Here is a 23,096-nt window from a genome sequence, read left to right on the forward strand (position 1 = left end):
GGGAGGCCTGAGAACAATGCTGGTGTGCGAACAATGGCTGAACTGGGGCCCCTGCTCTTCCCCTTCCCTCGCATTCCTCGCCACACTTTTAAAATGGCTTTCTAGGCAGGCGCAGGTAATAGTGTGTTAGCTTTGTGTGGCCAAGCCTTCCGCGCAGGCAGGGGCAGCTGCGAGTCCAGGCAGGGCACAGCCCCTTCCTCTGCATGTGCTTACCCGCCTGTGGAGACCCCAAGAGAAATCCCCTCTTGGAGGGTCAGGCTTGCAGCTGGAGGGCGCCTGTGCATACCGGAGAGGGGAGCTGCAGGCGGAATTGAGATAGCAGCAGAGGGGAGATTGGTGTTCTGGCACAGGGCACTCCCGCATCATCAGTCACTCCCGCATTCGCAGGAGTGTCAGGTGTTCTCCGCTGGAGGCAGGCGCGCTGAGGTGGCTAGATTTGGCTGCACTCAGGACATTGCTTAGAGGCCAGTGCCTGCGTCAGAGCACCCAGGGCCTGTGGGGGTCCTGGATGTAAGCACACAGGGCAGGTGGTGAGTGGGGGTCCCAGAGACAGTGAAGGAAGCTCCCAGACCCCTCCCTGGCTGCCCTCCTCAGGGACCTTCTCTGTAAGTTGACCTAAAGGATGGCTCTCTTGGCATCATCCTACAGGGGCAAAGGGGGACCTCGGACACCTCACATTTACCCATCTCACTGCTCCAGAGGTTCGTTAAAGAATACTTTTCGGGTGCAACTTGATCACGAAATGATTAGGAACTGGGCATTTCAGGGCGTCTCTAGAATAATGTCCAAAAATCCCCCTTCGCCTCCTTGAACATCCAAGTTCTTTCTGTGTCTTCCTTAGGTCTCAAATGTTCCTCTCCACTTTCCGTCTGGGATGTCCCTTTATTCGGAGCATGTTTGCTCCTTGTCACCCTGGGGTTTTAGGCTTGCAATGTGAAAATTTATGTTTTATTTTTGCTAGAGGAGTGGCCCGAGTCCCTGCACCTCAGGGAGCCCCGGCCTCTGGGAAAAGCCGGTGGTGACAGCGGTGGTCCAGCCTTCAGAGCAGCGCAGCCCACCTCTTCCTCTCGGTCCGAGAGGATGAGCCTCTTTGGGGAGGACATTCCAGTTCTCCCTGATTCCGTGTGCTTATGGGGCCGGCAGAAAGGGAGGGCTTTCGTGCGATGCTCAGCTTTCTCCTCACTCCCCATAAGACCTCAGGAGAGCTGGAGGGTTGAACACTGTAGGGGCTACCTACTGAGTTAATCCCCCAACACCTGAGACAGGGAGCATCTGGCCAGAGCTTGAATCCTTCAAGGACCAGAAACTGTCCAGTTCATTTTCTAAAAATAGAGGTTTTTGATTGCGATAATAGTAGATTCATGCATTTGTAGTCAGTAATGCAGAGAGATCCCTAGTATACCTGACCAATTCCTCCCAATGGTAATGTTTTGTGAAACTACAATGTAATGTTGCAACCAGGAACTTGACGTGGCTACAACCCAGTTTTACTTGTTCTCGTTGTGTCTGTATGCAGTTCTACATCGCCTTGTCATCTGACAGGTTCATGTGTCCTCTACCAGTTAAGACAAGATTCCAGCACCACAGGGGCTTTTATTTTATTACTGTTTTTTTAAAAAAATATATTTTTACTGATTTCAGAGAGGAAGGGAGAGAGAGTGTGTGTGATAGAAACATCAACGATGAGAGAGAATCATTGATAGGCTGCCTCCTGCATGCCCCCTACTGGGGATGGAGCTTACAACCTGGGCATGTGCCCTTGTTGGGAGTCGAACCCAGGACCTTTCAGTCTTTAGGCCAATGCTCTATCCACTGAACCAAGCTGGCTAGGGCAGGGGCTTTTATTTTTAAAATATTTTTCTTTTAAGTTACTGGTTTGAGAGAGAGAAAAACATTGATTTGTTGTTCCACTTAGTTATGAATTCATTGGTTGATTCTGGTGGAGGGGCTATTGGTATTTGAGGAGCACGGCACATTCGTACCCTGTTCCCCCGAAAATAAGACAGTGTCTTATATAAATGTTTTCTCCCAAAGTTGCGCTAGGTCTTATTTTTAGGGGATGTTTCATCTTTCCATGCGCTAGGTCTTATTTTCGAAGGATGTCTTATTTTCGGGGAAACACGGTATCTTTTTTTTTTTTATATATATATATATTTTATTGATTTTACACAGAGAGGAAGAGAGAGGGATAGAGAGTTAGAAACATCGATGAGAGAGAGTCATCGATCAGCTGCTGCGTCTTGCACACCCGCCAGTGGGGATGTGCCCGCAACGAAGGTACATGCCCTTGACCGGAATTGAACCCGGGACCTTTCAGTTCGCAGGCCGACTCTCTATCCACTGAGCCAAACCGGTTTTGGCGAAACACAGTATCTTTATCAGTCACTTCTGCATTCCAGGAGTTCTCAGCTGGAGGCAGGAGAGGGCTGAGGCTGCTGGGTTTGGCCCAGCACTTAGGACATTCCTTAGAGGCCAGTGCCTGGATCAGATACCTGTCCTGACCAGGTATCAAACCTGCAACCTTGGTGTATCAGAATGATGCTCTCACCAGTTGAGCTACCTGAGCAGGGCCCTTCTCTGTCCTTTTATAGCCATACCCACTTCCTTCCCTGTCCTCATCCCCAACCTCTGGAAACTGCTAACCTGTCCTCCATGTCTAAAATGTTGTTATTTAAAAAATGTTATAAATAGAAACATATTTGGAGGGTTGGTTTTTTTGCTCAGCAAGAATTTCCCTGGAGTTTCACCCAAGATGTTACATGGATCTGGTGCTCCTTCCTTTTTATTGCTGAGGAATATTCCATAGTATGGAATATTCCATGGCATGGATGGACCACGGTGTGCTAAACCATTCAGCCATTAGAGGACACCTGGGCTGCTTCCAGTTTTCCAAGAAAGCTGGAAGGACAAATAAAGCCGTGTCAACATTCAGATTCAGATTTTTGTGTGAACATAACATTGTGTGTGTGTGTGTGTGTGTTTCTTTTAAATTTATTTGGGGAACTGGTCCATTTTTAAAACAGCTCTAATTAAAGCAGATCCTTGAGGTACGTAGAGATTCATTTGGAGATCTGTATGAGTTCTCACATCCTCAATATTAGAAATGTTTATACAGATTCCTGACTTGGTCCTAACTCACACAAATCACAGTTCTGCTAGAAGCACCGCTTCCTGTGCATATTCTCATGCCCCAGCTTGGCTGCCTTTCACATCTGGAGGTATCTAGTGATTCTAATTGTGTTTAATCAGGTAACGAAGCTGTAAAGAAACAGGAAACATTAAGACAGTTGTATAGAACAAATTGAAGGATGACGTCCTAGAATAACCTTGGTGAATAAATACTTCATATTCTGTGTACTTCCACTTTTTCAGGTTTTGACCCCGTCAGTTGTTGTTCTGAGCCAAAGATTTTCCTATTGTGGGGCATTCAAAACGTTTTTCTTCTAGAGACACTGTGCAAAAGCTGAAGGGCTCCGCGCTAGAATCAGGCAGCCAGGACTCCAATGCACTTGACCACTGAAACTAGCTGTAGGGCCTTGGGCAAGTGTACTAACCTCAGTGAGGGTCTTGTTTCTCTCCTGTACAATGAGGATACACGTGGCTCCTAGGATCCAACGAGACGCTGGAAAACACGTGTATGCTCCACCTGGGAGACACTGAGTGCTCCATACATTCCAGCAGCAATCCCACGGAGAACAACACAGCCCTCCGAGGCAGGTGGTTTGAAGGGGGCTAGTCGAGGGAGGCTGCGAGGGGAGAATTGTAACACACTTCCCAGAGAAAGTCAAGTTCCTGCTGCCCCTCCCAACATCAGCCATACGTCTTGCTCTGTCACCCTCCTCTCTTCCTCAGTTCTGTGTCCCATCCATGGCGTGTGTCCTTCTTCTGCCCTGAGTCCTGGGGGATGAAGACTGTGAGCACTTGGGCCACATTTTGTTCTCCTTCTGTCTTTTTGGTCCCTGTCATACTTGCTGTTCGGTTGGTCAGTGGATGTGCTCAGGTTTCCTCGAAGGGAAATGCCGTCTGGTTGGGCCTTCATGGGCTCCACAAAGTCAGGGCCCTTCTCAGCACCAAGCCAGAACCGTGATCAAGCCCACCGGCAACAGGCGCCACTAACCACCTCTGCCATGACTAACGATAACTGTCTCTTTTCCTTTTCTTTTGTCTTCAGCCCCAGCAATCACTTCATTCCCAGGAACACTTCTCTGACTCATGGCTTTGGTTTTGATTTGCCTCTTTAGCAGCTTCATCTATAAGGTGGAGAGATGTTTGGTGGCCACAGGTTTCTCCCAGAGAGAAAAGGATTCGTGTGTGTGTGTGTGTGTGTGTGTGTGTGTGTGTGTGTATGTGTGTTTGAGGCCTGATGCATGAATTTGTGTATGGGTGGGGTGGGGTGGGGTTTGGCCAGCCTGGCCAGAGGGAGAGGACATGGGCAGTTGACCAGCATGCCTGCTGCTTGAACTCCTGGTCGAGGAGACAATTTGCATATTAGCCTTTTATTATATAGGTATACAATGGTTGGCCAATTTATTATGTGTTCAGAGATAATAATAATCTCACCACTCAATACATGTCACCATTTGGCCCATTGCTTCCTCTTGACTGCCGATTCTATCATTTGGCCTCTTCCCTATCCCTCTCAGTGCTGTATCATTAGTGATTCAATCACTGTGTTTCAGCTAAACGTGTCAACCAAGAGAGGGAAGAAGACAGAATCATGTGGCACTCCACTAGAGAGCTTCTTTGAATGAAACCTGATCAAAACTCTTTTGGGCCTGGTTGGAGTGGCTCAGTGGTTGAGCATTGAACTATGAACAAGGAGGTCATTGTTCGATTCCCAGTCAGAGCACATGACCAGGTTGGGGACTCGATCCCCAGTGTGGGTCATGTAGGAGGCAACCGATCTATGATTCTCTCTCATCATTGATGTTTCTATCTCCCTTCCTCTCTCCCTTCCTCTCTGAAATCAATTAAAAAGATTTTTTTTTTTTTTAAAAAGAGCCCTTGCTATAATTGTCCTACAAATGACAGTTGCCACACACTCTTCTGTGAAGACCCCAGGACAGGCCTGGGTATATGTCCTTCTGAAATCCAGAAACCCTATATTTGCAGTATTTGACTGTTTTAACAACCTAGTAGCCCTGACAACAGTTGAAAGCTAGTTAACTTGTCCTGACATATTGTTAGAAAACCCTTGCTGGTTTCTGGTCATCTCTGCTTCTGGCCTGGTAGCTACTAGTATCCTCTACCAAAACCTGAAAGAGTTCTGCTCTGGTCAGCACCAGCTATTGGCTGCTAGGTCCCCATCCCACTGAGCACCCCTTCTCCTGGCCCCCCTGCTTCATACCCCAGGCCTCAGCTAGACTTGAATTCCTGGCCTGATCCCTCCTGGCCTGATCCCTTCACAGGCAGCTGTTGTCAGGCCTGGTCCACACTCCTCAGTCTCTACCTTTCTGTTAACTCCAGCCATAGAAGCCTGGACCCTCTCCATAATGTTTTCAACAAAGACTCTATTGAAGTTCTGCACACTGTGAGTCATGACTCACTAGGAAAAGACTGTAGGGGATGCTTAGACAGATAAAGTTTTTACATACCTAATAAATAACCTCTTGGCCATTTTTTTTTTGTTTGTTTTTTTCCTGTTGGACTTTTGTAGAAGATGAGTATGGAGGCCTCTGTGATCTATGGTTTTGGAATTCTCTCCCCCTTCCTCCTCCCCCATCCCTGTTTTCTTCAGCTCAGGACATTTTCTGGGCTTCAGGCTGGATAGTAGAAGAGACAAGTTTGCTCCGCACACCTTCATCAGCCGGAGCTCAGGAATAGCACCCACGGGCTTGGTCCTAAAAGCTGGAAGGAGAAGCCTCTTAATTAAGAGCCGATGTTTCCTTTCAAAGCAGAAAACAGCGCCCTCGGCTGAGAGCAGAGAAGAGCATGCCCTCTTGGCCACAGCTTCTGCAGCATCTCCGGCCAGATTTCCTTTTCAAATTGAGGTGACAGCCGTCATGATAAGAAAGGTCACACACTTCTGCTGGTTGGACTTGGACAAAGCTAATCACTCACTAGACTGAGAACCAATCCGGTGAGTTGTGTTTTAAGTATTTTAAAGTATTATTCGCTTGTAAATTCCAGAGCCTATGTGCGGAAGTGGGCAAAACCCCAGAGGGATGATGGGAACAGCAGCTGTCAGCCAACATTCTGTCTCTTACTTTCTCTGTTTTCTGCTGCTCCCCCTCAATCCCTAACATTAAACTATTCAGGAAAGGATGGATACTTAAAGCCCAAAGCTTGAGGCTTAAGAAAACCAGTCAGATAAATGGCTGCTACCTTCTGGGCTACCAGGGGAGGCTCGGGTACTCAGGTAGGAGTCTCCAGGCACTGGTGGGTGACGTGAGGGAAGGGGACACTGTTCCTGTTGGTAAGTCCCATGACAAAGGGGCTGAGGCTCTATTAAACACTTCGTTAAGTTACAGACATTCAACTTAATGTGATCCCGCCACATGGGCAGCTGCCCAGTCCCACCTGCCCCCAGGAATAAAGGGGTTCAGAGCTCAGACATTGAAGAGACTTGAGGCTCAGGCTGCTCACAGTAAATGTCTTTTGGGGGGACTTTTAAAAATTAAATGTATTGGAGTGACATTGGTTAATAGGATAATATAGATTTCAAGTGTCCATTTCTATGATACATGATCTGTATATTGCATTGTGTTCCCACCACACAAAGTCACATCATCTTCTGTCACATATATTTATCTTCTTTACCCTTTCCCCCTCTTTGTTTTTTCCATTACCATTTATCTCCCCTCTACCTTCCTTCACCTCCACCCACCCCGTAACCCCCATAATCACCACACTCTTTTCCATGAGTTCTCTCTCTCTTTTTTTTCTCAATCCCTTTATTCCCACAATAGCCCCTCACCCCACTCTAAGCTGTCAGCCTGCTCTCCATCTATGAGTCTGTCTCTGTTTTGCTTGCTAGTTCAGTTTGTTCATTAGATTGCACATTGCTCATAGTCAAGTTTAACTTCATTGCGGGTAAATAGTTTGAGCGGGGCTGGCCAGAGAACTTCATCAGTGTTCCCTAGATGGTTGTTGAGTACACTTAGCATTTGCTCAACAATCGGTTTAAAAACAAACTCTGGCCTGGCCAGTGTGGCTCAGTGGTTGAGTGTCGACCTATGAACCAGGAGGTCATGGTTCAATTCCCAGTTAAGGCACATGCCTGAGTTGCAGGCTCAATCCCTAGTAAGGGGGCATGCAGGAGGTAGCTGATCAATGATTCTCTCTGATCACTGATGCTTCTATCTCTCTTTCCCTTCCTCTCTGAAATAATATATATATATATATATATATATATATATATATATATATATATATATATTTAAAAAAGATAATATACCTCATTAATAAAAAAACACAAGAAAAGAAAAATAAATAAACTATGAATTGAAACCTGAGGATAAGCTGGAAACTGCCTATACTTTAAACATAAGTCATTTTTTATATCTAAAATTCATTTTATTGGTCTTTAGTTAAACCACAACTACTCGCCCCCACTCCCCACCACTTCCTCAGGAGTTTTTTTCTGGCAGAGTAATTTCTCCAAGAATTTATGATAAACCAATTGGGGTTTCCTCTTATTTTAGTAAAATGTATTCATCTTGGATAGAAAAGTCAGGAAAGGGAGGGAAAGGACGAAAAATTATTCTTTTGATTTTGATTATTGTTATTATTATTATCATTACTGATGCTATGACAGTATCAAGAGTAGCCACTATCGAATGGATGTGTGGTTTACTAGTGCTTCTGGGTTTTATCCTCATGAGGAGTCCTCATAGCTTCATGGAGGGGGGTTGAGAGAATGATAGTAGAGTAAGCGAATTTATAGCTTGCTGAACATTTATATCAAAAGAATTTTGATTGAGGTCAGCTCCAAAGCTGGTAAAGAGCCATAGGTCTTTACCGAAGAGCAAATCTCCGGTAGAGAGCCAAGGGTCTTGATCGTTATTTCTCTATTGAATATTTTTATTAATGACTAATGATGGGGATTATGGTGATCTGATAAAATCTGTAGATGATTCAAAGCTGAGAGGGAGAAGTCCGAGGACAGAATCAATTGTCAAGAGAATGGATAAAGGCTCTAACCTGGAGGTCAATCTTTTTATTTTAATTAAATATGTTTTTATTGATTTCAGAGAGGAAGGGAGAGGGAAAGAGAGATAGAAATATCAATGAGAGAGAGAACCATTGAAACAGAACCAATGATTGCCTGCCTCCTGCATGTCCTACACTGGGGATCGAGCCCACATCCTGGACCAGAAATTGAACTGTGACCTCTTGGTTTATAGGTCTATGACAAACTACTGAGCAGGCCAGCTAAGCTGGAGGTCAATCTCTTTATCCACCTTAAACCGAGGAGGAAAGCTAGAGGGCAGCACCCAGGCTGGCACCGAACAGGGGGCTTTGTGGCCCTCCGCTGGAGCTCAGTAAGACAGCAGAGTTTCCAGAGCAGCAGTTCAGATGGGGCAGGCTGGGCCCCAAACCAGACCCACGACTATTGCTATTAATACTCTTATTTTCATTGTTTTTATATTTCCATTGTACTCTGCAGTTTAAATGTCTTTCAAATGCCAGCTCTCTTTGATCTTCACAACAAGAGAAAAATAGGTAGAATGAGCATATTATTCCCATTTATAGGCAAGGAAAATGCACCTCAAGACACAAGTTATTAAACTGCAGAGAAGAGTCTGGAACTCTGGCTTCTGATCTGAGTGTTAATTCACCAGATGGGCGGCTACAGGCTGGCAGAAATGGCTGGCATCTTATTTCCTAACACCTCGGTCCTGAGATAGATGGGAGGTCAGCGGTGTGTGGTGCCTGTAGCTGCCTGGCAAGACCACTGCCTGCCTCACCCACTCCCACTTCTCAGAAAAGACACTTCCTGAGGTTTATTCTAGCAGGTAGCTTTTTCATGTGGCAAAGACATATGTGACTGGGGTTTGCATGACGTTCCTGGTGTTTGAAGGCAGAAGCACAGCATGTACAAACCATTCTGTCCTCCTTAAAGTCCCTTTGGCCAAAAAGGGGAAGAGGGGGCGGTGGTCCTGGGGAAATAGGGTGTTGGGTGAGTGGTTCATGCCTGGTGAGCACACCTGGGACCACCACCTTGGCAATGTATAAGTCAGAGACTTGATTAGTTACCAGAGAACTAAAATAGTCGTGGGGAACCTTTTTTCCTGATCAAGGAATTCACTAAGGAAAGGGGAAGAAAGAAGGGGAAGACATGTAAAAGTCATGCACATATAGAAAGCCACTGAGTTTACGCTTTTTAAAAAGGCAAAATAGGAAACATTTCATTTAAACATGAAGGGGGGTGAGTGGAAGGGAGGGGAGTGGAGGGGTTTGTAGACTCAATCCTGAATGTGGAGTGTTTCTCTCTCATTTCCTTCCTCTCTGAAATAAATAAAAACATGTTTTGTTTTGTTTTTAAATGAAGGAAATAAACCTTATTAGAAGATGTACTTATAAAATCCAGAGTGAAAAGCTTGTATAAATGCCTTATAAGGCCTTTACTAATTTATTACCCAAGCTGAAACTTGCTCAGATTACTTTCTAATGAGCGCTTTCTTTGTCTTATTTCTCAGAAATGTGTGTTTTTTTTTTGTCTGAAAAGTATAAGTTGCCTAATTCAGTCATTTCTTTGAGCTTTATTTTATGATCTGAGGAGTGTCATATTATGATTCCCCTGGGCACAAGCATTACGTTGTGTTTCCCTGTTTACCTGGTTTTCTGGCAATTTTATTATTTTATTATTCCAGCCATAAGAACTAAAGGATGATGGGGCGGGATTATTCATCTCCCTGACCATTTGTACACTTGCTTAATTGTGGCTGTTGTGTCATGGCATATACTTATGTCAACACTTCTAATTGTACTTTTTAAATATGGGCAGTTTAGCCTTAGTTTTTTTTTGTGTGTGTGTTTTTTTTTCTCAGTGGATAGAGCCTGCAGACTGAAGGGTCCCAGGTTCAATTCTGGTCAAAGGCACACACCCGGGTTTCAGGCTCGACCCCCAGAAAGGAGCATGCAAAAGGCAGCCAATCAATGATTCTCTCTCATCATTGATGTTTCTACCTCTCTCCCTCTCCCTTCCTCTCTGAAATAAATAAAAATATATTAAAAAATAATAAATATGTGCTGTGTACTATATATCAATGATACCTCAATAAAGATGTTAAAACTTCAACTTCTTATTACAATTTTAAAAGATAATTCTAAAAAGTAATAGACTCGTAATTTAAAACTAAAAATTAGGGAAGATTACAATGAAAGGGTGCCAACTGCTCAGTTCTCACCACCTGTCCCCCCACCACAGATAACAGGAATTATTTGTATCGTTGTAGACATTCCAAAAATTAATGTTTACCTTTATGGATTATAAAATATCTTCATCTTTAGTAACAGCAAGTCAAACAAAGGTTTACATACCTTTAGAAGGGCAGGTAAGCCCTAGGAGAGCCTGCTACTTATGCCAGGCACTGAAAGAACACACTGAGACCCTTTTTACCTATTTCTGAATTTCAGATACTTTTGATTGTTATCTATCTGTTCATGTCCTTTGCCCATATTTCTATTGTATTCTGTGTTTTTTAAAATATATTTTACTGATTTTTTTTTTTTTTTTACAGAGATGAAGGGAGAGGGACAGAGAGTTAGAAACCTCGATCAGAGAGAAACATAGATCAGCTGCCTCCTGCACACCTCTGGGGGATGTGCCCACAACCAAGGTACATGCTCCTGACAGTAACTGAACCTGGGACCCTTCAGTCCAAAGGCTGTTGCTCTATCCACTGAGCCAAACCAGTTAGAGCTCTATTATATTGTTTATCTTTTTCTTCTTTTATCTCTTTTTTAAAAAGTATTTTTTCTTAATTTCTGAGAGCTTTATACATATTAGAAAGATTCACTCTTTGTTTAGGATATGAGTTGCAAAGATATTTTCCAGTTTTTCTCTGGACTAATTTTTTTATTTTTTGGCAAAGCAAACTTTTCATGAAGTACAATTTAACAGTCTTTTCTTTTATGGCTTCTGGGTTTTAAGTCATAGTTAAACCAGCCTTTACCATTCCAAGATTGTGAGGAATTCTTTCATGTTTTCTTCTAGAACGTTTATGGTTTCCTTTGTACCTTCAGATGGTTGGTCCATTTGGAATTTGTTCTGGTGCATGATGTAAGTTGTAGGATACAGTTTTTCTGCTTTTCTTTTAAAACACTGACATTTATTTTTGAAATAAAGCCTTTTCCCCCCTCCTGGTGTTCTAAAAGTATTAGCATTGAATCTGAAACAATGACTAATTTTTAGAAGCTTACTTTTAAGCTTAGTAGTAAGGGAAGGGACATTTGTCCCTATTGCTTGAGAAGCAAAAGTTGCTTACTGTACAGTATGTGAAAGTTACTTTTGAAGTCAACATTTATTTTCTTACCCCGTATTTTCCGGCGTATAAGACGACCCCCTAATTTTACAGTTAAAACATAGGTTTAGGCCTATATTCGCTGTAAAAGACTACCTCCTACTTCAAAGAAAAGACTTACTTTGCCGTCAAGATCTGCAGGTAATTTTTGTGCAATTTTGGTCTTTTGCCCCGATTTTCGGTTGACTTTTTTTTTCCGTTTCAAAAGTCGTCTTATACGCTGGAAAATACGGTACTCGTGGTGTATCCTTTTTCCCTGACAAATCAAAATTTGGTATGTGGGCGGGAATACTTTCCAGCAGATTGCCAAAGAAGATGGTTTAGAGTGGGGAATGGAGAACACAAAACAACAAAAAGCAACAGGAAAACTCCTTTACGCTCCCACTGCTCCTCAACAGCGCTTATCAGAACTTACTGAATCACAGGTCAGAGAAAAGAATTGTTCTTGAGCTGGAAGCCACCACGTCTTGGTACTGGCCCTGAAGCAGAGAAATCTTTGGTTTCCATAATCTCAGTTCAAGTCTGACTTAGCGTTACCGTGTGGCAGAAGGAGAGGGTAGCATTTCAGAAAAGCATGGCATGCCGTCTTATGGTGAATGGAGTCAGGCAGAAAAAAAAAGGAGGGGGATGAGTACTCCAAGCAGGGAACAGCATTGGCAAAGGCACAGACACATGGTGTGTTCTGGGAACTGGTAAATTCTAACAGCAAGAACGCAGGGTCAAGGAAGGCAGAGGGTGAGAGATGTCAATTTAAGAGATGTTCAAGAGCATTCTTAAGAAATGTCCGCTGGCTGGCATGGCTCCGTGGTTGAGTGTCAGTCTATGAACCAGGGGGTCATGGTTCAGTTCCCTGTCATGCCTGGGTTGGGGCTCAGTGTGGGGCGTGCAGGAGGCTGCCAGTTCTTCTCTTTCATCATTGATGTTTCTCTCCCTCCCTCCCTTTTCCTTCCTCTATGAAATAAATTTTAAAAATAAAAGAAATGTCCAGGAGCATTTGAGATCTTGTTCCCTAGCCTATGCCGTTAATTTGGCGCAAATAAACTCATAAAAAAAGAGAGAAAAGTCCAAATCTGTGGAGCATTTTTATAGGTGTTTATCTGAGCCCAAACTGAGGACAATTGCCAGGAAGCAGTTTCTGTTATGCATAAGAAATTAAGGGCTTGGGGACTGAAAGGTCAAGGGCATGTACCTTGGTGGTGGGCACATCCCCAGTAGGGGGTGTGCAAGAGGCAGCTGGTCAATGTTTCTCTCTCATCAATGTTTCTAGCTCTCTCTCTCTCTCCCTTCCTCTCTGAAAAAAATCAATAATATATATATATATATATATATATAAAGATTATGTGCCCTCTTTTTTTTTATTGTCTAAAGTAGGGGTGTCGAACTCAATCAGAGAAGGGGCCAAAATCTAAAATCCAGCCTAAATCGCGGGCCGAATGGTTTACTGAACAGTCATAAACTGTCATTGTGATGGAAACGCAGTGGAGTGCAGTGATGACAGTGCGGTGAGGGCCACATTGCAAGGCCTGGCGGGACGGATTTGGCCCGCGGGCCTTGTGTTTGACACATGTGGTCTAAAGTTTTACGTATGTCTCCTTCCCCCCCGCCCACCTGCCAAAGGACCTATGTACTCTCTTTTTATTTTTATTTTTTTCACCTAAAAATATTTTATTTTTAAAATTTCTTTATTTATTAAGGTTCTACATATGTGTTCTCATCCCTCCATCAAAACCCCACCCCACCCCATACCCTCCCCCCCCTCCCCCCCCGGGTGTTGGAGTCCATTGCATACAAGTCCTTTCGTTGATCTCTTACTCCCCCCCCCCCCCAACTTCCCCTGCCAAAGGGCCTATGTGCTCTCTTGAGGGTGGTTACCTAGAGGTTCAAAGGTGTGTTAACCTAGATGCACAAAAAATGACGCATAGGGTCTGCTTAAGGCAAAGACTGACCTTTTACTAAAAAGTCATAGGCCCTGGCTGGTTAGTTCAGTTGGTTAGAGTGACGTCCAGATACACCAAGGCTCTGAGTTTAATCCTTGGTCAGGGCACATACAAGAAGGAACCAATGAAGGCATGAATACGTGGAACAAACCGATATCCCACCCCTTCCTCCTTCCACTTTCCCGAAAATCGATTAGAAACCAAAAAGTCACATGTCTGAGCTTGAGCGACCCACTCCGATAGGAGTTTACGATTAGATCACCCCGGAGGTTACTTTCCCTAAACTCTTTTTGTCCTGAGATACCGGGCGAGATAAGCCAGGGCTGGAAGGCGAGGATTGTAAATGGGCTTTCTCTGGAGAGCAGTGGGAGCCATTAGGAGGTTCCCTGATGAACCTGCGATGTTCTGGAAAAGTCAGCCCTGTCCCACGGCCTCCTGGGAAAGGCAGGAGGTCCACACTTAGGCTGTGTGGGAAGAGCCCCTTGGGGGGCAGAGGGGTCTTGCTGTGTGCCTAGGGAGAGAGAGAGGACCCTCTTCCCCTGCCACGAGAAGGGGCTCCCTACCCGGCCTAACCAGGAGGGCCAGGAAATCTGAGGCGAAATGACCACTTGCGCCTTTTCCCCCTTAAAAACTAAACAAAGCAGTGTGTTCAGTGGCCCCTCAGGAAGACCAGTCATTTCCTGAGGAGATATCAGGCCAGCCCAGTCATTGTTCCCGGCTTCCAGCAATGGCCGCCATTACCTGACCAGCTTCCAGCCCATCTCCTCTGGCTGCGCTGGGAGAAGCCACCAGTGACCTCTCTGCTGTTCGCAGGGCGGCTCCAGCACTGCAGGGAAGAGGCTTCTGCCCCCGGGGCATGGCCCAGGGGCGGCTGTGACCGCCTGCCCGCAGCCTTGCTTTCTGGATGCAGCCGAGGTTGACCGAAGAAGGCAAGATGTGGCTGAGAGTCCTGCTAGTGCTTCTGCTCTGTGAGTTTTCTTCTCTTTCCACATCACTTGCGCTTCGTGAGAACTGAAGCAAATGAAGTCACCATATTTCTTCTGTCTTTTCCAGGTTCGAGCCTCGAGGGTCAAGAGAACTGTAAGTTGTAAAGTTTCTACCTCAGTGCATTGTGTCTTTTCGAGATTCTTAACTCTCCTGTCAAATTGCTTGGGTTTAATATCTGTAACAATTGAGAAAAGATAGTCCAGTGGAGAGCTGAAGTTTATTGCTTTCGGACATTTTTTTAGAAGGTTTTAGAAAGAAAAGAAAAAAAAAACAAAAAACTGTTGTTCTAAGCCAAGTTCTAATCAACATAATCTAGAAGTAGCATACCTTTGCTAGGTCCCAGTTCACTGCTGTCTGTTAGGTTTGGGGAGGTGATTTTTAAAAAGTGAGTGAGTGCGTCATTTGTTTTGTTGTTGTTTTCTACCCTAAATTTCTCGATTGCCTATTCTACCCACTTCCAAATGGTTTCATTCCCAGGTGAAAGGTAATCAGTTGGTTAGATGCAGGAAGGCAGGACAGAGTGTAAATTGTTGTTACAAACGTTTTCTCCCAAATGACCTAAAACATACTGGGTTCCGTTTCTCATACATCCATGAGGCAGCAATTATAACTGCAATCCCGTGTGGCTGTGCACGGGGAGCGGGCTTATCCTTGGAGTCTGTTTGATCATCCACTTTGGAGCTAATTTTGAAACAGGATAAGTGGGTACGGTTTTGCTTCATCTTGGGCTGGGGCTGGGGGCTTAGTGAGGCCCACGGAGCAGGATCCCTGGTCAGTGGTCACTTCAGTCAGCAAAGTATGGGGGTGACTGGGTTGTAGAGAATTGTACAGCCTCTGGAGATGATGTACTTGGATGATGCCGGTTTGATGAGCCAGGGCTCAGAGCAGAGGCTCCAGGACAAAGAGGGCTGGTGTGGTGACCAGCAAAGCCCGTCTGCAGGTCTCCAGGTCAACGGCCCATGTGCTACTGCAGGCGGTTGATCCAACCCATGGAGGCAGGATATCCATAACCATCCTCATCACCCCAATTAACTGATGGTGTCTCTGCATCTCAGAGAAATAACCGACTGGCCAGTTGGCAGGGCGTCGGCACTAGAATCTCCACTTTCCAAAACCCGCCAAATCTGTCTGCAGCCATAGGCCTGCCTCAACTCTCTATGGCCAGTCTCAGCCTCTGTGAGCCCTTTTCTCAGAGCGGGGATGATAAGAGGATTAACCGTGGAGTCCCGTGAGGGTGAGAGTAGCTAAAAGGAGGTGACCGGCCTGCCCAGCATGTGATGAGGGATGGTTTACTATCACGCAGTCCTGGGTCCTCCCCACCTTTGCAATCGCTCCCGCACCACCCTGTCTGTCCAGCCAGCCCACTCCCGCCAGCTTTTGACCAACCACACCCTGCCAACACTCCTGCCTCTGGGCTTCTGTGTCTCTTGCACATCCTGTTTCCCAGGACCTCCCGGCTCTCCCCGCTCCTTCCCCACCTCACATGGAAGTAAATCACCTCCTTCCCGTGGTGGTTCGTAGAGAAAACGTCTTTGTACCTTCAGGGAAAACCCGGGAACTGCATGACTCAGGCAGGAGGCTCTCCCACCGCCTCCTCAGGCCTCCTCCTGGTTTTTTAGTTTTTTACTTTTTCTTTTAATTGTTAAAAACACTTTCTATGTGGAAAGTATTACATAGATCCTCCTTTCTCTCCATTAAACTCTTCCAGCCCGCTCCGGTCCTGCCCCGCCCCGTACCTTCACCACCCTATTGTCTGTGTCCACAGGTTATGCATCTATACACCCAAGTTCATTGGTTGATCTCTTCCCATGCCTCCACCTTGTTTTACAATTGAGGAAACTGAGGCCCAGAGGCCAGAAAGTCCTTGTGCACTGGGTGTGAGAGTGGAGGCTAGGGCCCGGGTCTCCCATTCCTTAGGCCACCCAAGACCATGCTGTCTGGGCATGGGACACGCATGACCCATGGCTGCAGGCGGCGGGAACAGCACCAGGTGTTAGACTTGTGGGGTCAGACTGGACCTGGGCTCAGCCACCGTGGTATTTGAACTCTGGCTAGGAAAGAATTCAGAGCCAACATTCCAACTCTTAAGAGAATATCTATTTATAAAGTCGCAAAAGTAGAAGAAGTCATTTGTAGAAGAAATGGGCTTAGGAAACAAGTTGTAGAGGCAAAGGAAGGGCCCTAGGAGCCTGGGACTGAGGAAGATAATGGGGTGGGGAGGGGAGGATGGGCAGGGAGGGCAGGAAGAGGGACTGGGAAAGGGACTGGTGTGCTGCTGGGAGGAAGAGCCTGCGGGTCCTCTGTCCTACCGGTTTTATAGACGGAGATTTTAGGGGCGGTCCCAGGGGAAGAGCTCAATAGGATATTCAGCAGTTTCCCAGGGGTGTCCTTTTAGGGCTGTGGTCTCCACTGATGGATTGGCCAGCACCAGGGCAGGGGTCATTATTTAATGCAGCTGGTCCTGAGGTCAGCCCTGGGGTGGCTGGTTCGGTGGCTTTTCTGGGCCTGGAGCTGAAATACAACTGAGGGCTAGAGGTTATCCCTGGGAGGAAAGGCCCGGGGGCCCAAACCCCAGTGGAGATACTGGGGGAGGAAAGGTCACCCTGGGGGTGAGGTCCCACCCTGTCACTGTCCATGGCTAGGCACCTCCTGTACTTGGCCCATCCTTCTTGCTTTGCTCTCGCCTGTCACAGCCCTTCACACCAGGAGCCTGCTCTACACCGCAGGCTCTCTGTGGCCGAGGTGCTTGGTCAGCCTGGGCCTCTTCCACTCCTTTATCTCAGGCCCTCAGCCCACTAGGCCTGCCAGTCTCAGGAGATGATCTCAATCCCATCTTCACCTTGAAAACAGTGCTGTCTGGAGGGAACTCCCTCAACTTCCCGCCCTGCCCTGGCTGCAGGCTTATCTGCATCCCCACCCATCCTCCAGGCTTCCCTCCAGATTCAGAGAGGCGGCTGTCCCCCCCCCCCCCCCCCCCCCCCCTCCTTACGTAGACCTGGGCCAGCCTGTACCCCTGGGGTCTGAGTCCAGGCCTTGCATTGCCCCCCAGGATCACAATCTATAATTTATGCAATTGCCATCCCACTTTTAGTATCTTTCCCCCGTCCCCTCTCTTGGTCTTTCCCGACAAATGCGATTGGTGGTTCTTATTTTTTTTGGGGAAAAGGAAAATCACACACAACCCACCCCTTCCATTTATCTCACGTCCCCTATCTCTCCGTTGGTTTCTGAAGGCTGGTTTATACTCCCTGTCTGTGCTTCCTCACCTCTCAGTCAGTCCTCACTTAGCACCTGGCTGTGCACACACATCCCCTCTCCCCCCATTCCCTGCTCCGAAAACCTCTCCTGGAGCCTGACACCAAAGCTGTGAACATTCCAGCCCTCAGCTCTGGGGCCCTGTGCTGCCTGTGCACTAAGTTTTCCTTGGCCACCCTGGCCCTCTTCCCTGGTGCTCTTTCATCCCTGACAAACCCCAGGGGATGTGTGACTTCCCCAGGAATAGAACTCCCTCCATCCTCTTGTCTCTGCAGGCTCACAGGTCTTATCCGCTCTGGAGCGGCTCAACCCCCTCTGCTCCTCCACATGCCCCACTGGTCTAGCGGAGCCCTGGCCTGTCCCCTGAGCATCATGCGGGGCCATAGGTGACATCTCCTAGTCATCTCCCAGGTCCCTCAAACCAGTCTCACCACCTGACTTTCTTCTTCACCCTATCTCTTTCTGCCCTGTTAGTCAGCAGACACCGATATCCTCCTGAGTTCCTAATCCAGAACCTTATTTTCCACTCTTGTCTCAACCCCCATATTCGATCAAACAAGTCTTTAAACATTTTTAAAATAAAATACATATAACATAAAATTTATTTTTATTAATGATATTTTGTATATTCATAATGTGCAAACATCACCACTGTCTAGTTCCAGAAACCCCCCTCTCGCCCCCGAAATAAGTCCTTTTGTGTCCACTCAGTATTTCTCAAGTCCATCCCTTCCCTTCATTCCTACTGCACCTGCCCTCTCTCAGGCCTCCTCAGCTTTCACCTGAACCCTGTCCAAGCTGGTCTCTCTGCCCAGCCCACAGTAATCTTTCTAAAGCTCAGTGTCATTCTGTCACCTTCTCCTAAACACCCTCAGGACAGGACTCAGCTTGTCAGCCCAGCAGGCAAGGCCCTCTATTCTGGCACCTCCTACCTGGCTCTCACGGCCCCTCTGGCCCCATACTCTCCTTCCGGGAACTGTTTGTGCCCAGATTCATTCATTTGTCATGCCCCTGTGTCCTGGTACATGCTGTTCTGCCCGAGCACCCCTGTTCTTGGCCAGGTTAAGGCTTGGTTCAGGAGTCACTTCCTTCAGACTTTCCTTGGCCTCTCCTGGGCAGCCTTCCTCTTGGTGTTTGCATCGCTGTATTCCAGTTATCTGGGTCTCCACCAGCCGGCATGGACCATGACAGAAGGATGATTTTGTATTCACGTTGTAAGCCCACTACCTGGCGCAGGTGCTCGGTGAATGTCTCCTTGAAGGAGACTCCAACTGAACTTGGAGATATTTCTGACTCAAATGAGCAGATGCACCAGCATGCTCTATGCTGAGCACTGAAGTTCAGCAGGGACTCCATGCTTCATGCCTCCAGTGATTTTCCAGACCATGGTGTGTGGCTTCTCCCCCTCCCCCTTCTCCTCCCTCTTCCTCCCTCCTCCCACCTTTCTTTCTGAGTCATTTCCAGGTTGAGGGACACGTGGCTGACTGAGTCATGTCTCATCTTCCCAGAGCACCAGCTGACTGGTAGCTGGAGGCAGAAGAAAGCAGGCTCCTTGGTTGTGGGTTTGAGGATTTGGCACTGTGGGCGCTGTACTGTGGTGACTCTGTTACATTGGATTCTACTTCACCAGCCTTCACCTTCCCAGATTGAAAAGACGTGACATAATAAAAAAAAAAAATCTATCTATCTATAGATAGATATAGATATAGATATAGATATAGATATAGATATAGATATAGATATAGATATAGATATAGATTTCCGAGAGGGAGAGAAATAGAAATCTCAATGATAAGGGAGAATCATTGATCAGCTGCCGCCTACTCACTTCCATTGGGGATCAAGCCCCAACCCTGGCATACACCCTGACCAGGAATTGAACCATGATCTCCTGATTCATAGGTCGATGTTCAATCACTCAGCCACACCAGCCAGACAGATCTGACCTCTTTAGGTTGTTTCACAACCTTGTCCTTTCATCACAATAGTTGTAAACCTGGATTTGTTAAGGGGATCTGTGGATCTGCTCTCTATAAAATTCACACTTGCACACAAGTGGAGGTGGTTCACAGACTCCTAACACCCACTGGTGACCTTCCAGGGAGCCCAGGTGGGGAACAATCACTGTTGTGTGAATAGTGAGATCTATAGGCCGTAGTAACCCAGTTTGGTTATTCCTGGGCAGTTTATTCACAAAGAGCTATAATAATATTTCCCATTTTCTGTATTATCTTAATTATCAGGTAAATATTTATGAAAATTGTTTGGGTGGTATATTTGTTATCTATTGCTGCTTAACAAATTACCCCAAAACTGTGGCTTAAGATAACAATTTACTGCCTCACACTGTTTCTGAGGGTAAGGAATCCAGGAGTGGCTTAGTTGGGTGGTTCTGAATCTGGGTCTATCAGGAAATTGCAGATAAAAAGTTGGCCAGGTTACAATGATCAAAAGACTTGTCTGAAACTGAGGGATCTGCTTTTAAGCTCAGTGGCTGTTCCTCAGCCTAAAAATAAGGAGCATTAGAGTGTCCAGGAGACTCAGTAAGTCTCCAATAAGCCTACAACAACCTACTAAATATTATTACCTCATCTTACCAATGAGGAAGCAGAGCATAAAGAGGTTTATCACTTAAGATCACATAAGAAATGATGAACCAGCCCTAACCAGTTTGGCTCAGTGGCTAGAGTGTCAGCCTGTGGACTGAAAGGTCCCAGGTTCGATTCTGGTCAGGGGCATGTACCTTAGTTGTGGGTACATCCCCAGTAGGAGGTGTGCAGGAGGCAGCTGATCGGAGTTTCTCATCGATGTTTCTAACTCTAACTCACTCCCTTACTTTCTGTAAAAAATCAATAAGATATATTAAAAAAGAAAGAAAGCAAAAGAAATGATGAACCAGAAGTTGCATGCTTGTCTGCCTGAATTCTATGCTTCTTCTAGGGGCCACAGTGTGGCAGCTTATGTGCTACATATATTTTAAGGACGTGTTTTGTTTATTTTTATTTTTAAGATATATTTGTATTGATTTTAGAGAGAGGAAGGGAGAGAGAGAGATAGAAACATCAATTATGAGAATCATTGATCGACTGCCTCCTGTACACCTCCTACTGGGGATTGTCCAGCCCACACTGGAGCATGTGCCCATCACACTTTCTCACTCATCTACCTGGCATTTTCCTAACATGAAAATTTAGGCATTAGACATGGTCCCAATGAACCTGGGACCTTTCAATCCGCAGGCCGACATTCTATCCACTGAGCCAAACCAGCGAGGGCAGGGGCAAATCTTACTTGTCACACTCTGAAGACTGCCACCTTGTCTTGGGGTGTAGTATGAGCAGTACCAACTGCCTCATGCTTGACCCACTGCCCAGAGTCATTACCCACTTGGCCCCGAAGGCATGTGGGACCCTGGACCCTATACTGCGTCGGGTGATGGCAAGCCAGCGTGGTGAAGGTCACCAGGACAATGTTGTTTCTCAGATAACAGGAGTCTTCGTTTCTTCCCTTCTTATCTAGCTTTTACCATCAACAGTGTCCACATGGTGATCCTGCCGAAGCAGGAGGTGCAAAACGGGGAGAATCTGACCCTGCAGTGCGTCGTGGACATCAGCACCACTTCTCATGTCAGGCCTCAGCACCAGGTGCTCTTCTATAAGGATGACGAGCAGTTTCACAACGTCTCCTCCATGAAGAGCACAGAGAGTTATTTCATCCCCCAAGCCCGCGTCTACAACGCAGGGATATACAAGTGCACTGTGATTCTGAACAACAAGATGAAAACCACATCGGAGTACGAAGTGACGGTGAGAGGTGAGTCCCTGGAATTGAACGTAGCTCAAGCAGATGAAGCTAACACATGCAGTAGCAAGAACAGTGATTGAATGCGTAGTAACGCTAGGCCTCCCTGCTCACCCATCACCTTTCTCGCGCATCTGCCTGGCATTTTCCCAACATGAAAATGTGGGTGTTAGACACGGTCCCAACATGCCTGGCTATTTCTCACCGTCTTGCCTTTGCACATCCTGCTCCCTCTCCCAGGAATACCCTTCCTCATCTCATCTCCTCGAGAATTACTATTCCTCCTTGAAGACTCAGCTCGATGATCTTTTCTCTGACACGTTTCCAGGAAAAATCGATCTCACCCAGGAGGTCCTCACAGCTCTCCGAGGGTCTCTCTACATTCAGTGGCATTTGTATAAAGGTCATTGAGTCAAGGTTTAACACTAGATTCTGTAGTCAGTCTGCCTGGATTCCAATCTGGGCAAGTCCCTGAACCTCTCTAAACTTTAAAATTCTCATCAGTGAAATGAAGATAATAATAATACCCAGCTCAGGGAATTTGGAGAGGATTAAAAGATACCTGTGGGTAAAGAGCTTAGCCTAATACTAGCACATAATGAGTGCCCAGTAAATGGCATTTACTCTTTTACTCGATATTGCAACTATTTCTCACTCATGTGTCTGCTTTTCTGGACTGTGAACTCATGAGACAAGAGGTGGTATTTGGTCTATTTTTATATTTCAAATAAAGAATCTGGCTCATAGTAGGCCATCAATAAATGATTGTGAAATAAATTAAACAGATGAAAAGGGGAAGTAGAAGTAGATGGAGAAACAGGAGAGAAATCAGTATGGGAAATTTGGGTTCAGAGATATAGGGTTTCATTCATTCATTCATTCATTCATTCCCTCAAGAAACAATTCCCAAGGCTGCAAGTCAAGAAAAAACCAGGCAAGACATGAATGTGCATCAGGCAGGCCCCACCTCCAGAGGCAGTTGCAGTCTGGTGGGGAAGGAAGACATTTACACAGATAATTACAGTCCAATAGTTATAAGATCTGAGTGCCTGGGGAGCACAAAGGCGGGAGGAAATAATTCTGCTTAGAGAACTTTGAGATGTCTTCCTGGAGGGAGGGAATCGGGTCCAAATCCAGAAGATCATGTAAGAGTTTGCTTGATGATGAAGTAGAACAAGAGACAAGTGGTATCTGTGAATGAGCAGAGGCTGAGAAAGAGGGGAATATCCCAGCAGAATGCCCAACCTCTTGGGATCTTCATTTCCTATTCCTAAAATAGAGATAACTAGTTAAAGGCATGTACCCTTGAAGGATTATTTTGTTTTAAGGATTAAATGAATAGTGAATGAAGTGTGCTCAGAAACCAAGTGTTGAATGAATAAATGGCCCATCATGTATGAGGTACTGGGTCAGGCCATCCTTAGAAAAAAATAATGCTTACAGCAAATAGGAGGCAGGAAGAACCAGTGGTTAAGGGTCTGGTGGCATTTTCCTTTCATAAGTATGCAATCTCTGATCACTTTCTTTTCTTTTCCTTTTTTTATTTTTACTTTTAAAATTGATGTGCCCTGGCCAGGAATTGAACCATGACCTCCTGGTACATAGGTAGATGCTCAACCCCTGAGCAACACCAGCCGGCTCTGACCAC

General features: G+C 46.0%; 1 protein-coding gene across 11 annotated transcripts in view; it reads left to right on the plus strand.

The window, feature by feature from the left end:
- The first annotated feature begins 14,075 nt into the window (after window positions 1-14,075).
- PECAM1 (platelet and endothelial cell adhesion molecule 1) overlaps window positions 14,076-23,096 on the plus strand; it is a 53,865-nt gene continuing 44,844 nt past the window's right edge. For 3 of the 11 annotated variants that reach the window (XM_036450934.2, XM_036450935.2, XM_036450938.2), the window contains exons 1-3: window positions 14,087-14,373; window positions 14,459-14,485; window positions 21,167-21,460. In XM_036450934.2, the coding sequence (XP_036306827.1) occupies window positions 14,310-14,373; window positions 14,459-14,485; window positions 21,167-21,460 (385 nt within the window). In that variant the 5' untranslated portion in view covers window positions 14,087-14,309. Of the gene's footprint in view, window positions 14,374-14,458; window positions 14,486-21,166; window positions 21,461-23,096 lie in introns of all 11 variants that reach the window. The other 8 variants (XM_036450936.2, XM_036450940.2, XM_036450943.2 and 5 more) reach the window with 6 other exon arrangements.

The sequence above is a fragment of the Pipistrellus kuhlii genome, unplaced genomic scaffold, assembly GCF_014108245.1.
Source record: "Pipistrellus kuhlii isolate mPipKuh1 unplaced genomic scaffold, mPipKuh1.p scaffold_m20_p_22, whole genome shotgun sequence".
NCBI classification, from domain to species: domain Eukaryota; kingdom Metazoa; phylum Chordata; class Mammalia; order Chiroptera; family Vespertilionidae; genus Pipistrellus; species Pipistrellus kuhlii.